Here is a 14015-nt window from a genome sequence, read left to right on the forward strand (position 1 = left end):
GCATGCCTATGCACTGAGCCCTGAAATAGCCAATGGGCCTCCTGCGTACTTCTGTTAAGGAAAACGGTAACCCCATATTTTGCTGGACTACTGATGACTTAATGATAAGACTATGAGTGATACCTATCTCATGCCCTGAGTAGATGAGCTCCTTAACCAGTTAGCTGCAGGACACTATGTCTCAACACTATGTAATCTGTGTAAGAAGTACCGGAATCTCTGGTTCCAGAAGCAGGTCCCAAGTCTGCATTTATCACCCGTTCGGCTTGTACCACTTCAAGATAATGCCGTTTGAGATGAAGTTGTTTACAGGATTTTAACGGTGTATACTTAGATGACATTGCCATATTCAGCAAGACTAGGACAGAATACCTACAGTATGTGGCACAAGTATTAGAAGCAGAATCCAAAAATAGGGAACAGTACCTACCAATCAGGGTGCCAAAGCTCCGACTGGAAGAGAGAGAGGTTCGAGCACATCCTTTGAAATTATGTCCTTTTGTTTAGGTGGCCAAAGTCAACACAGCAACGTTTCAACCACTACAACAAGCAAGACCATTGTAGTTGACAAAAAGTTGCTGTGTTTACTTTGAACACGTGAATAAAGGGACACAGTTTAGAAGGACGTGCTGCAATTCCTTTTCTTTGTTTGGAAGTATGACACTCAGAACTGACAAATGCGATTTGTGCTTGGCTTAAGTGCAGTACGTAGGGTATCAGGTGGGCTTTAGGAAACAGTGGTCAGAAACAGCTAAAATATAACTTATAGTGATCAGATAAATCAGTATAAATGTTTAATTAAATTTTTATTTTACTTATTCATCAATTTTGTAAAATGTTTACTTACATTTATTTCATTACAGTGATTTAAACTATAACTTACCTTCACAAGTTCCATCATATCCTTGACAAATCCATCCACTTCAGGGCCTTCCAGATCTCCTGTTTTACTCTGAAAATGCCAAATATTGGTGTTCAGATATAAATCAAAACAATTTTACAAATGTAGAAATCAGACAATTTCATATTAAAAATAGCTAAAATAGCCGATTTAGGAAAATTACCACTTTGCAATTTTGATTTTAATTTGAATTAATTTATGTATGTTTGGTATGCTTTGATTTTGATATATCATATGTAGGGTGTGAGTTGTTTATGATGCTTCTTTAATAAACTACATTCAGAATATGCTTTTTTATAATAAGCTTTATATATTTATGTATGTTATGATATGTATATATATCAATATATTTTTCTCTTTATACAGAAAATACAGGGAAGGCAAGAAAGGGGGAGGGGTGGCCCTGTATGTGAAGGATAGCATAAAATCTAGCCTAATAAAAGTTAGTGAGGTGAACATAGAGTCCGTTTGGGTTACGTTAGAATTTGGTAATCACACAGTAACTCGTGTATGTGTGATTTATAGGCCCCCAGGCCAAATAGAACAGTTAGATAATCTATTAGTTGAGGAAATAGCTAAAATGACAATAAAGGGGGAAGTTATCACCATGGGTGCCTTTAATCTTCCTGATGTGAACTGGAAAACCAAAATAGCTGCTTGTGCCAGGAGCACACATATTCTAAACTCCCTACTGGGATTGTCTCTAAAACAAGTCGTTGAGGAGCCAACTCGTAAAGAGGCCATACTAGATTTAGTGTTAACAAATGGAGATTTGTTATCAGATATTACTGTAGGTGAAAGTTTGGGATCCAGTGATCATCAGTCAGTGTGGTTTAATATAAGAACAGTGACTGAGTCACTCCACACAAAAACAAAAGTTTTATACTTTAGAAAAACAGACTTTTCTAAAATTAGAATATGTGTAAAGGAGTCATTATCAGACTGGAGCAGTTTAAATGGAGTCCAAGAGAAATAGGATTATTTAAAAGTTGCTGAAGGCAACAGAAAATTGCATTAGGCTTGTCAGGAAAAGCAAAAAATTTAAGAAACCACAGTGGTACTCCGCAGATGTGGCCAAACTAATTAGCATTTAGGCAGAAAGAGACTAAGCAAGTTATAAGAGTTTTGGAATTACACACAGAAGACAAAATAGCACAGTCAGTAAAAGAAGGGGACACAACATTTTTATAGATACATAAATGAGAAAAGGAAAGTAAAACAAGGATTAGTTAGTTAGGAAGGTATGTAGAAGAGGACAAAGGTCTAGCTGACTGCCTCAATGAATATTTTTGTTCAGTATTTACAGATGAAAATTAAGGCAAGGGGCCTCAGGTAGGAAAAAGGAAAAATTTGTTATTTGTAACATTTGAGTTTACAGAGAAAGAGGTTCTATTTCAACTGTCAAAAGTAATGACAAAATAAGTCAATAGAGCCTGATGGAATACACCCAGTTATTAAAAGAGCTTAGTTGTGTACTAGCAAAACCATTAACAAATTTAATTAACCAATCATTGTTAACAGGTGTAGTCCCAGAAGATTGGCACCAATGTTGTGCCCATTCACATAAAAGGTAATAGGGAGGAGTCGGGCAACTATAGGCCAGTAAGCCTTACTTCAGTAGTTGGGAAAGTAATGGAACCATGTTAATAGGATTGTTGAACATCTAAAAACACATGGATTTAAAGATCAGAGACAACACGGGTTTACTTCAGGGAGATCATGCCAAACTAATCTTATTGATTTTTTTGATTGGGTAACTAAAATAATAGATATGTAACATGGTTGATTTTTCAGGAGGGATAAGCCAAATGGCAAATGATTTAGGTAAACTAGAAAAATGGTCAGAGTTGCGGCAGCTGACATTTAATGTGGATAAGTGCAAGATAATGCATCTTGGACGTAAAAACCCAAGGGCAGAGTATGGAATATTTGATAGAGTCCTAAGCTCAACATCTGAGGAAATAGATTTAGGGGTAATTATTTCAGATTACTTAAAGGTAGGCAGACAATGTAATAGAGCAGCAGGAAATACTGGCAGAATGCTTGGTTGTATGGGGAGAGGTAGTAGCAGTAGAAAGAGTGAAGTGATCATGCCATTGTACAGAACACTGGTGAGATCTCACTTGGAGTATTGTACGCAGTACTGGAGACCATATCTCCTGAAGGATATTGATACTTTAGAGAGAGTTCAGAGAAGGGCTACTAAACTGATTCATGGATTGCAGGATAAAACTTTTAAGGAAATGTTAAAAGCTGCTATAACACCAAGTGCAGTCTTTCCCCAATACACAAAACAAACGTACAAAATAGCCAATATGGTGTAGTGCTAAATATATGAAGGAAAGAAAAAACAGTATATACCTTAAAACAATATACAAAAGTAGTGATGGTATCTGTAACGTGATACCTAAAAAGGAATTAAAATTCCAATAGTGTAAAATGTTATGGAAACCACCAATTAATGTAGAATATGCATGGAACAACTCCTAATTTTTTTGAGCTATAAACCTAGCTCAAGTATACACCACAGGTAGGTCCGTTAAGGCAACCTTCCCCTTCTTTGTGTAGAGTTTTCTCTTGTCTCCTGTGTTCAAAAAAAGTGGAGCCGTCTAATTTGGCTCAAATCAATCGTAGTGTGTAGTTTGGGACACAGAGGGGTCAATAATTTACAAAGCATTCTAACTTCCGTTTTTTAATTCCTTTTTAGGTATCATGTTACAGATACCATCACTACTTTTGTATATTGTTTTAAGGTATATACTGTTTTTTCTTTCCTTCATATATATAGTGCTACACCATATTGGCTATTTTGTAACTTTAAGAGCTCCCTCACAGTCTCGGCATTTATTTAAAGACTCAGCTTGCTGACTGTGGCACTTGAAGTAATTACCGAGGAGCCCTAATGGAACTCTAAAAGTGATCTGCATTGTCAGATATTTTTTACTGGCAGACATTTATTTATTACCCCATAAATATCCTCACAGCAACCAATAGAGATGCAAACCACAATGCTCCCAATGAACTGAGGTAGCACAGGTCTGAGAGGAAGATCTCTTGATCTCCCTGCTGGCCCAAACAGGGCCACCTCCCAGTCAGAGCCAGAGATTCTGAACAGGATTTTACCAGCACAGCCGATATTTGAGACTGCCTGGCTGATGCCGGTATTGCAAAAATATTATCAATACAAATGCTGGTATTTTTTGCTGATCGAGATTCGACTGCAATACTGGCGCCGATCAATAGGAGAGAGGCAGAGATAGAAAGTAATATCATCTCCCTGCCTCTCTTTATTGACTGAATCCACATGGGAGCAGCACAACAACTTTTGCCAGCAGCTCCCAGCCTGCAGATCAGGTAAGTGAGTGATGAGAGGAGAGAAGTGGGAGGACAGACTGCAAGAAGACACACTGGGAGACAAGGAGAGACACAAGTGGTGGTTAACAGGTGGAGAGAGACACAGATCATGGAGGTTAGCAGGTGGATAGACACAGAACAAGTTAGCAAGTGGAGAGACACACAAATTATGGAGGTTAACAGATGGAGAGAGACACAGTTCATGTGGGTTAAACGATGGAGAGAGACACAGATCATGAGGGTTAACAAATGGAAAGAGAGACACAGGTCATGGGTGTTAACAGGTAGAGAGAGAAACAGATGGGGATTAGCAGGTGGACAGAGACATAGATGGGGTTAACAGGTGGAGAGAGACAGATCATGGTGGTTAAAAGATGGAGAGAGACACAGTTCATGGTGGTTAAAAGATGGAGAGAGACACAGTTCATGGTGGTTAAAAGATGGAGAGAGACACGGCAGGGGGATTAATAAGTGGAGAAGCACAGATGGGGATTAACAGGTGGAGAGAGACACAGATCATGACACAGATCATGGAGATTAATAGGTGGAGAAAAACAGGTGGAGAGATGCATATGGTGATATACAGATGGAAAGACACACAGATTATGGGGTTTAACAGGTGGAGACAGAGACAGATCAAGGAGCTTAACGGGTGGAAAGAGACAGAGATCATGGGGGTTAACAGGTGGAGAGACACAAATGGGAGTTAACGGGGGAGAGGGGCTTAACGGGTAGAGAGAGACACAGATGGGGTTAAGAGGAGTATAGAGACACAGATGAGGGTTAACAGGAGGAGAGACACATATAAGGGTTAACAGGGGGAAAGAAACATGAGTGTGGATTAACAGGTAGTCAGATGTTGTTAGCAGAAGGAGAGACACAGATGGGGATTTTGACTGTATGAGAGATACAGATGGGCGTTGAACAGTATGAGAGACAAGGTTTGGACAGGTGAAAAGGCACAGATGTAGGTTTGCACAGGATGAGAGAGACAGATCAGAAGAAAACCTTCCAGCCTATTGAGTGACAGCAAGAGGCTTTTGGTATCCACTTGATAAAGTGCTGATTTCTATAGAAATCTGCAGTTTTATAAACTTGTTTTTAAAAAATTACAGCCTCCAGACACATAAAGCAGATGAATTGCTTTATGTGTCTGTAGTGTGTCCATAACATGCCTTATAAAATGTACCCCTAGATTCTTAAATACATAAATGCATTCACACAAAGCAACATCAAAAACAAATTTCAAGCTGTAACTAGTCATACTAGGACTATAGCACAACTGGAGATTTTTTTTTTCCAAATCTACTACTTTGGTCTTAACTTTCTAGCTGGGTTTGAATTTTCGACACTAAATCTTTTGTTTAGGGTATAAACCACAGAGGCGTATTCATTACACTGTGAAATGTAGTACATTGAAATATTGATTGTAAATTATAGACAAATAATTGATTTGATAAAATTCTCCAGCTTGGCTATTTGATCCAACATTTGGTAATTCAGATTGTAATTCATTTGGTATTTAGTGAATAAAACCCTGTGTATTTGAATCTATTGTCTATGACGCAAACAGGGATGTGATGCAGACAGGCTTCTGGTAGGTCTATTGACTGACCAGTCAGAAGGGCAGTCCAATCTCCCCAAACTGCAAAGTGATCCCTCTACACAGCAGAATAAAACAGTAAGCATTTTCCTCTCTCGAAATGTGTACTCTTATGTCACTCCTTATTTACATACTGTGTTGTCACGCATATATAGTCAATAATGTAAATTAGCCTGGCTGGTATTTTCTTCCAAGAAAAGTGGCAACCCTAGGCCCGCCTATTGAAAATTCTGGCTCCGAATATGGTGTGATATGCTATGTTTATGCAAGCCAAATATATTGCACATTTTTAAAATATAGGCTCTATTTCCGAAATCAGCATACTTACAACATCATAGTGTGCAAATATTGTTTCAAAATCTCTCTTTCTTTCATCTTGACTGCTCGCCTAGATAAAAACATTTAAAAAAAACCAGAGAGGAGTATAAGAATTTATAGACTGTACAATTGCTTATTATACAGTAGTTGTATGGCCCAAAATACCAGTATTTTAGAACTTCTCCAATACAGCTATTTTAACAGATAGAGAAAGATAGAGTTAGCCAATTAGTTTCAACAATTTTGACAGATGCACATGTAACAAAAACGTATCACCAGTGTTAATGTAATCACTGTACTGTCTATAAGAAATAGTTTACAATTTGTGATCTACATAAGAGCTGTCCAATTGAATTCTATAAGTCCCTAGTCTGAGCACTCTATAGGTTGCACTATATCATTGATTTACACTGTAACGGTAAACAATTTAGCTTATGACCCCCAGTTGGATTGATTGGAAAAGTGAATGCTTGTAATGTTATACAATCACCCTGTTTCCAAAACTGTCCCTCAACTGAGTAATCCAGCTAGCAATCTCAACTCCAAGGAAAACATTCTAAATCAAGATTCTGGACATTTTCTAATCTGAACAACTTTAGCTTTTATTGCACTTTGCTTAATGGTTTCTTCAAAAGTCAAGGGATACGTAATGTCCTGTTGCTTGCTACATAAATGAGTGCATAAAGTGCTATTTATTAGAAAATAATTCGAGGTAATTATAATTACTCTAAAATGACCTAACCAAACCACACAATTCCATTTCTTAGATTGGTTAACTCGCAATTTATTTGTTTGTCCTCACTGCTTTGAACTTGTCAATGAGTGATGTTGATGGAACCAACAAAGAAACATTATTTGGGATAATTCTCTGCAGAATATGTTCCCAATATAATTTTGAAGAAAAAAACTAGAGAGCATTTTTCAGTCTAGAAGTGTAGTAAATAATAAATAGCACTCCAGATGTGTAACTACATCTCCCGCGATGCTTTGGTAGATCAGCTTCTAAATTAAGTTTGACCTGGGTTTGAATTTAGTCTACTTGGGATTTTTCATCATGGGGAACCTCAGAAAACAAGATAGGGAGAGTGAGATGCAGGAATGACTAGACAAATGGTCTCTTATAATAATAATAACAATATTAATAATAATAATAATAACAAAAGTAATAATGTGATCTTAGAATGATGCATTTCTCAGTGTATCATCTATGACAAATCTGTTGAATAATGACTGGTCCATCATTTTGCATTGATGCATTGGGGATTTTCTGGTGGTAATTATCATACTTATAATTACAGACACTAGTTCTAGTGCAGGGGTAGGTAGCCTTTGGCACTCCAGATGTTATGGACTACATCTCCCATAATGCTCTTAAAGCCATGCTATCAGGGGAGATGTGATCCACAGAATCTGGAGTGGTGAAGGTTGCCCACCTCTGTTCGAGTTCGATCGTGCTCTTTTTGTCATAAAAAAAACATTTCTAACAAACCTGTTGAAAACACATTTTTTGTTCTCTAATGAAAATTCAACAGAGGATTGGAACAGATAGCACAGTAAAAGGTCACTTTTTTCTATTTTGCTAAACTTTAGATTGGGAGCATGGACTGCTTAAACTAAAACTTTTAGCTGTGACTGCTTGTAGTCATGCAGGTCTACACTCCAAGGTGTCCTAGATACGTGTCTGTATTCACTAATGAGCAATCTAACCTTGCTTCTAGTGCAAATATAAACACCCCGTGCTCTGCTTTTCTGTCTCTGGGAAACATATTTGTTTACAAAGTAAGCCATGCAGATAGGACACTGTGCACTTTAACCAATATCTTTCAGATTTCCGCAGCAAACACTGCTGTCTTTAGTAGGGATATAATAAATGTATAAATGTCACAAGGTATCAACCTTTTCACGTTCTACTTTGAAAGGTTCTGGTCATTCAATAAAATAATACAATGATGTGTATTTACTGTATCGCAAGTCAATTTAGAAGTTCAGCTCTGCAAATTACATGTATAGCATTAAATTTACCAATGTAGAATTATTGGAGAGTAAACTCTATTATCCATATATGTGAGCAACGTATTACATTAGCATGTGCAGACAAAGAAAATTTTACTTAAGTTTAAAAAAAATTGGTATAAAATGCAAATTTTTAGATACTCTATTCAAGTATATACAGAGATAGTGCTTTTTTCACCTCAAAACATTATAAGCAAGCCCAAACTCACTCAAAAGTCCCCAGAGACATCTAAGTAGGGGACAGAGATGACAGTTTGGCCCCGAAAAAGGGTGGGACTGGGCGCACCAATGGTATTATAATGACCGTGTGAGGACATAATACTGAATAAGTTAAACGTTGGATATTGAACAATTGATAATAGTCTGCTACACATGGTTTATAGTATAGCTCCTGGAAATATGTGTTCTTTCTATTGTCTTATTCCCTCTGCTCATTTTCTTGCTGTTTTTCTTGTTTGATTTTCTTCCGTTAATAAAGGGCAGAGTAAATCAAGGTATTTAGTATTTTCAAACTGTGTTTCCATCATCATGGAAGGTGCCATTACTTTCAAGTCTCCTTAACCGGCCTATCAGATATGGTTGGATGGCTCCTAAACGTTGGATAAAATAGTATCGATATTGAATACAGTATTGGGCATCTTTGTTAATGTTCAATCACATTGTGGGTGCATAAATTGTAAGTGGAAGCTAGAATAAAAGAAGAAACACATTACTGTATGGATTGCTTTTAAGACATAACTTTTAAAAGAGAGTAGTACCACACTCCAGAAGTAGTGGCTTCCTCCAGCACCCATCTCAGCTTGTGGAAATCTATTTTCCCACAGGGCCACCTTCCCCGCTCAGTACATAATCTAACAAAAAGAAATGGGCATCACATGGAGAATGTCTGATAGTGAAATAGCATCTACTAAAGCCACGTATGGCCTGGTACACAAATAAAATACTAAGTTTAAAGCCCATTTATCAATAAGGTTCAAAAAGAAGACTGAACAAAAGGAATCTTAGCAATGGAGAACCAGGAGGGAGCAAAAGTAAGAAAAAGATATCCAAGCGGTCATGTGAGGAGGTTGGCAGTATAACTAGTGTTATCCATAATTAATTAATGCATGATTAAGGGCTATATGGCTGAAATGTTGTATTTTATTCATGCACCAGGCCATACGTGGCATTAATAAAAGGTGCCTCGCTATTGGACATTCTTGATGTGATGCATATTTTCTTTTGTTGGATCTGATCCTATTTAGAATATTGCTAATAGCATAGGCAGATCTTATTCCACGTTACTTAATCCATGTTATGCCCCATAACCAAATACATTACAATTAGAGGAAAATATTTAATTAACCTTATATACCAGATTGTATTGTTAGTTCTCTTCTAACAAGACTTAGTTTTACACCACTGATTTTTATATTGTAGCAGTATAACTGCATTAGTCGCTGCAAAACACATCCTGTTTCTTCTCTGTCCCATGCACTTTGAGCACCCAAAGATAAATATGGCAGATGTTTGCAATCACGAACAGAGCATTACATTAAGCCTTGTTCACAGATAAAGCAGGAAATCTAGAGAGAGAGACAATATGACCTCAGGTAGAATGGGACTAATACATGTTTAGTAATATGAACTCAATTAACAGGGAAGGAGCCATTTCGATTTCTCTTTCATTTATCTCAAACAAAATATACTTTAATAAAACCAGCTGGTAAACACAGGAATTGGGAGCACAACACTATTTGGCACTGAGGTTATTTGTTGTAGTGGTAGTGTTTTATGCAGTTCAGAAAGATTTGGATGTGTATATTTCATACTGTATATATATATATATGCACAAAACCCTTCTGTCTTTTGCACTCATTTTATTAACCTCAACCTGAGCTGACCTTCCTGGGAATCCAGCCTGCAGCTCTGACGGCTTTTACAGGTATTAAAGATACTGCATCTAGTGCATTAACCATCTGATCTATCTCACTGGCCGTAATGAACATGCACTTTTGTGCTTGATGCTATTATATGAAATGAACCATGTCTGGCTACAAGAATCACTTAGATCACTGATCTCTAAATGGGTGCTATTAACATCCAAAAGTTGCTTTTCTGATTTTTCAAATGATGTTGATAATAAAACGTGACACGTATAAATGAATGCTTTATCTTGATGGGACATTGTCTGTAATTTCCAATGATACTTACATCCATTTTAAACTGAAGAAGGAAATTTTCTTGCAAAGCCAAGATCCTGGTAACAAATAAACAAGTAATAAAACATATAATAATACAATAAATGCAATAATACAATCACAATACATTAAATGTACATTTTAACAAAGTATTGCAAAACAAGCATACCTCCTAAACCTTCCCCCTTGGACACGTAAGGTATATGTGGATGCCACTTAATACCCAACCACATCGGATACCACCACTCTACGTGTTGCAATATTATAAGGCAATCCTCCTGTGCTCCCTTAGACTTCTTGCCCATGTTTCCAACAGCAGGCTACTACTACTCCTTGCCTCTGTTGTTCACCTTTGCTGCTTAGGACTGATTACATGTACAGGATGGGCCAAAATTCAGAGTAGGATTTGACAGGCAAATAATTTATTTGTTAGCAATTACATTTTTTTTGTAGTAGAAAAAAGTTGTAGAAAAAGTACACATTATAACTATAATGAGTCTTCAGAGCTTCATCATGGGTAATTTCACTAAGGAATGAGTAAAAATAGTGATATTTTATTTTCAATACTGATACACATATTCAAGATATTTCCAGACTAACCACCACCTTTCAGCTCCCAATCACTACCTTTGGGGATATCTGAAGGAGTCGGCGATCGAGAGCAAGAAATTTGACCGCTAACTAATAATATGAACAATGCAATTGAAAGAGCCAATCTTTGTGAGGCGGCAAATGGAGTTCATTTAAAAGATGTCATCTTCTGTACCTAGTCAAACAAATTTCCATACGGTTAGCATTCTTTGTTTGTAATGTCATTGAAATTTATTTATCAATAAGAACGTTATTGACTCCTCAAACCCTACTCTGAATTTTGGCCCAACCTGTATAATACATAAAAGAAGACTTTCTTGTGTCTTTAGTCCCTTTGTTTGTCCTTAAGGTGTGGAGCTTGTAGCTAAGTACAGACTGAGGTTCCTCTTATCATACTACTCTACTGGTTGTTAAAGTAGTAAGTTATAGGCGACAGAGAATCTATGACACTTGCAAACAATGATGCCATGGACAAAGGAGAAGTCCAGCTCACATACAGAGAGAGTTGAGTCCTAAATGTAGGTCAGCTATAGAAGTTAAGGCAAAGGCAATGTTTCACTCAGTTAGATTAGATCATATAGCTTAACAGGGCAATGTATGACTTACTTTGCCAAGTCATTAAGATCCAGACGGCCATCTTTATTCTTGTCAAAAAGTTTCATCTAGAATAGAAAATAATCTACCAATTAGTAAAGTACCCAACATAAAATGAATTAACTACAATTATTTCAAATATTATCACTATTTTTAAACGCATACACTTTAATTCATAATTATTACAAAACCTTTTAAAAAGTAGTGAATAGTGGTTGCAAGTCAGTAAAAGCGTATAGACGCAGTCATGACAATACCTGCATCAACAACAATAGAAATCATGTCAAGCCATATTTTATTAAAAGATGTACGGTATCTCACAAAAGTGAGTACACCCCTCACATTTTTGTAATTTTTTTATTATATCTTTTCATGTGACAACACTGAAGAAATGACACTCTGCTACAATGTAAAGTAGTAAGTGTACAGCCTGTATAACAGTGTAAATTTGCTGTCCACTCAAAATAACTCAATACACAGCCATTAATGTCTAAACCGTTGGCAACAAAAGTGTGTACACCTCTAAGTGGAAATGGCACAGTGCCACTTTAACTCTGTTAGGACAGCATAGAATGTCTTGATACTTGGGGTTCCACTCTTTTAGCTCAGTTCATATTTAATGGCCAAGACTGTATCCTGTGTTGAAAGTTGGTGTGCATACAGCCCTTTAACTCGTGATTGCTCAGCTGCAGTGATTTGAGACTTTCTCCATGTCTGAGGGAGGACCCTAGGGTCTGCATAGCATTTTACAGGACAGCTTCCCAAAACTCCAACATGAGAGGGAGATCTCCCTCACAGTCTGCAGTTATTCAGTAGATGGCATTCAGATAAAAATCTCTACTGTTTAAGCTAGGAAATCACGCTGCTGATGTCAGTACTAACATTAGCAGAGAGAAGGGTTACGTGTATGGTTAGGGTAAGTGTTATGGTTAGGACTACGTTTTGTTGTTGGGTTAAGGTAGGGTTAGTGTTAGGGTAATGTAAGAGATAATGATAGGTTAGGGTTAATGCAGTCTTAAGAGTTATGGACAGTGTAAGGCTAAGGTTAGCTGTAAGGTTAGGGTGGGTGACTGTATAGAGTTAATGTAAGCATAGGGGTAGGGTTTCTATAGAGTTGGAAAGTTGGTATAATGTTTTAACAACCAAAATGTAATCTAGATCCAAGACATATGTAGCATTTAACAGTTAGGACTCACAAGTGAATCTACTTTGAGTTATTTTTCTTTATTTGCACTTTATGTGTAACATTTATTAAAAGCAAAAATGTGAAACTTGATTTTTCTAATTTTTAGCATTTCATTCATACTTAATGATGTGTTAGGCATGCAATAAGATATTAAAAGAGACCCCTTTAATGATCACAGTTCTGAAGTTTTCTTTAATGGCACAGATCAACTCACTAATTAATAATGACTGATGGTTTTCTGGAGAAGCTGAAGAAAGCAGATGGGCATGTCAAGACCTTATGCATGCTCAGCCATATCTTGCTTGTTACATCACCCATTTGATAAAAGTCTGGAATCCTAAGAGAAAGGCATACACATCTTTGCTACCCCCTTAAGCTAGCAGTGAGCCTTTATTTACACATAGCTACACATCTGCCACATACATTTAGTGAACACAGAAAAGTAGCCATGCAGCCTTCCAACTTGTTGTGCATGTTTGCTGGTTTGACACGCCACCTTTATGGCCAGACATATTACCAGTGATGCAAATTGAGTCACTGGCACTACCCCAAAGTTTGCACGTGTTTACCAGTCGGTCTCAGTGATAACGCTGCTATAGTTTGCACGTTCCTTCAGCACCCATTTCCAATAGGAAATAAACAGCTGAAAGCAGGATGAATCCTGTTGTATTCTAACAATTCTCTGAATTCTCTGAATTCCTATTTAAATAAATGGACAGTATAAGTACATGCAATACAGCTGGAAGTACTTTCTTCCAGTTCAGGGGAATCACTGATGACTGACTGCATTGTGCCTGGGCTCTGCATTTCTTTCATTTCTTTTAAGTAGGGTTCATTGCATGTAGACAGTGTCTCTCTGCATCATTTATTTACATGGAAGAGCTCCCACTGGCTGAAATATTTCATCCTCTTGGCTACAGAGAAAGCAACAGTCTGTATTTTTACTGAGGTTAGCAAGAGGTTCATAAGTGAGTATAACTATTTTTTAAAAAATGTATAATGCAAATCTAGATAACGCATTGAAAGGTATAATCCAATATAGCCTTTTACTATAGTTGCAGTACAACCTCAATTCATACAACTTCATAAATCATACAATCTACTGTATATGTGTAGTGCTGTATAATTTAACTTAGAATAATAAATACATTTTAGTCAATCCCACGGCATCAGTAAGTAAATTGAAAAAAGCGACATTGTTACAAAGTAACAGCCATGCATGTATCACATGGAGCAGCGCAGTTAAGGGGAATGGGCCTTCACATTGCTAGGAGA

At 37.0% G+C, this 14015-nt stretch overlaps 1 protein-coding gene across 1 annotated transcript in view; it reads right to left on the reverse strand.

Moving 5' to 3' along the window:
* The window catches only part of SCGN (secretagogin, EF-hand calcium binding protein), a 149563-nt gene that overhangs the window by 6389 nt on the left and 129159 nt on the right, over window positions 1-14015 (reverse strand). Inside the window, exons 7-10 of the mRNA XM_063451663.1 lie at window positions 11567-11622; window positions 10383-10428; window positions 6187-6246; window positions 884-952 (exon numbers count right to left, since the gene is read on the reverse strand). Of these exons, the coding sequence (XP_063307733.1) occupies window positions 884-952; window positions 6187-6246; window positions 10383-10428; window positions 11567-11622 (231 nt within the window). The remainder of the gene's footprint in view (window positions 1-883; window positions 953-6186; window positions 6247-10382; window positions 10429-11566; window positions 11623-14015) is intronic.

This window comes from Pelobates fuscus, chromosome 4 (assembly GCF_036172605.1).
Source record: "Pelobates fuscus isolate aPelFus1 chromosome 4, aPelFus1.pri, whole genome shotgun sequence".
Classification (NCBI taxonomy): Eukaryota; Metazoa; Chordata; class Amphibia; order Anura; family Pelobatidae; genus Pelobates; species Pelobates fuscus.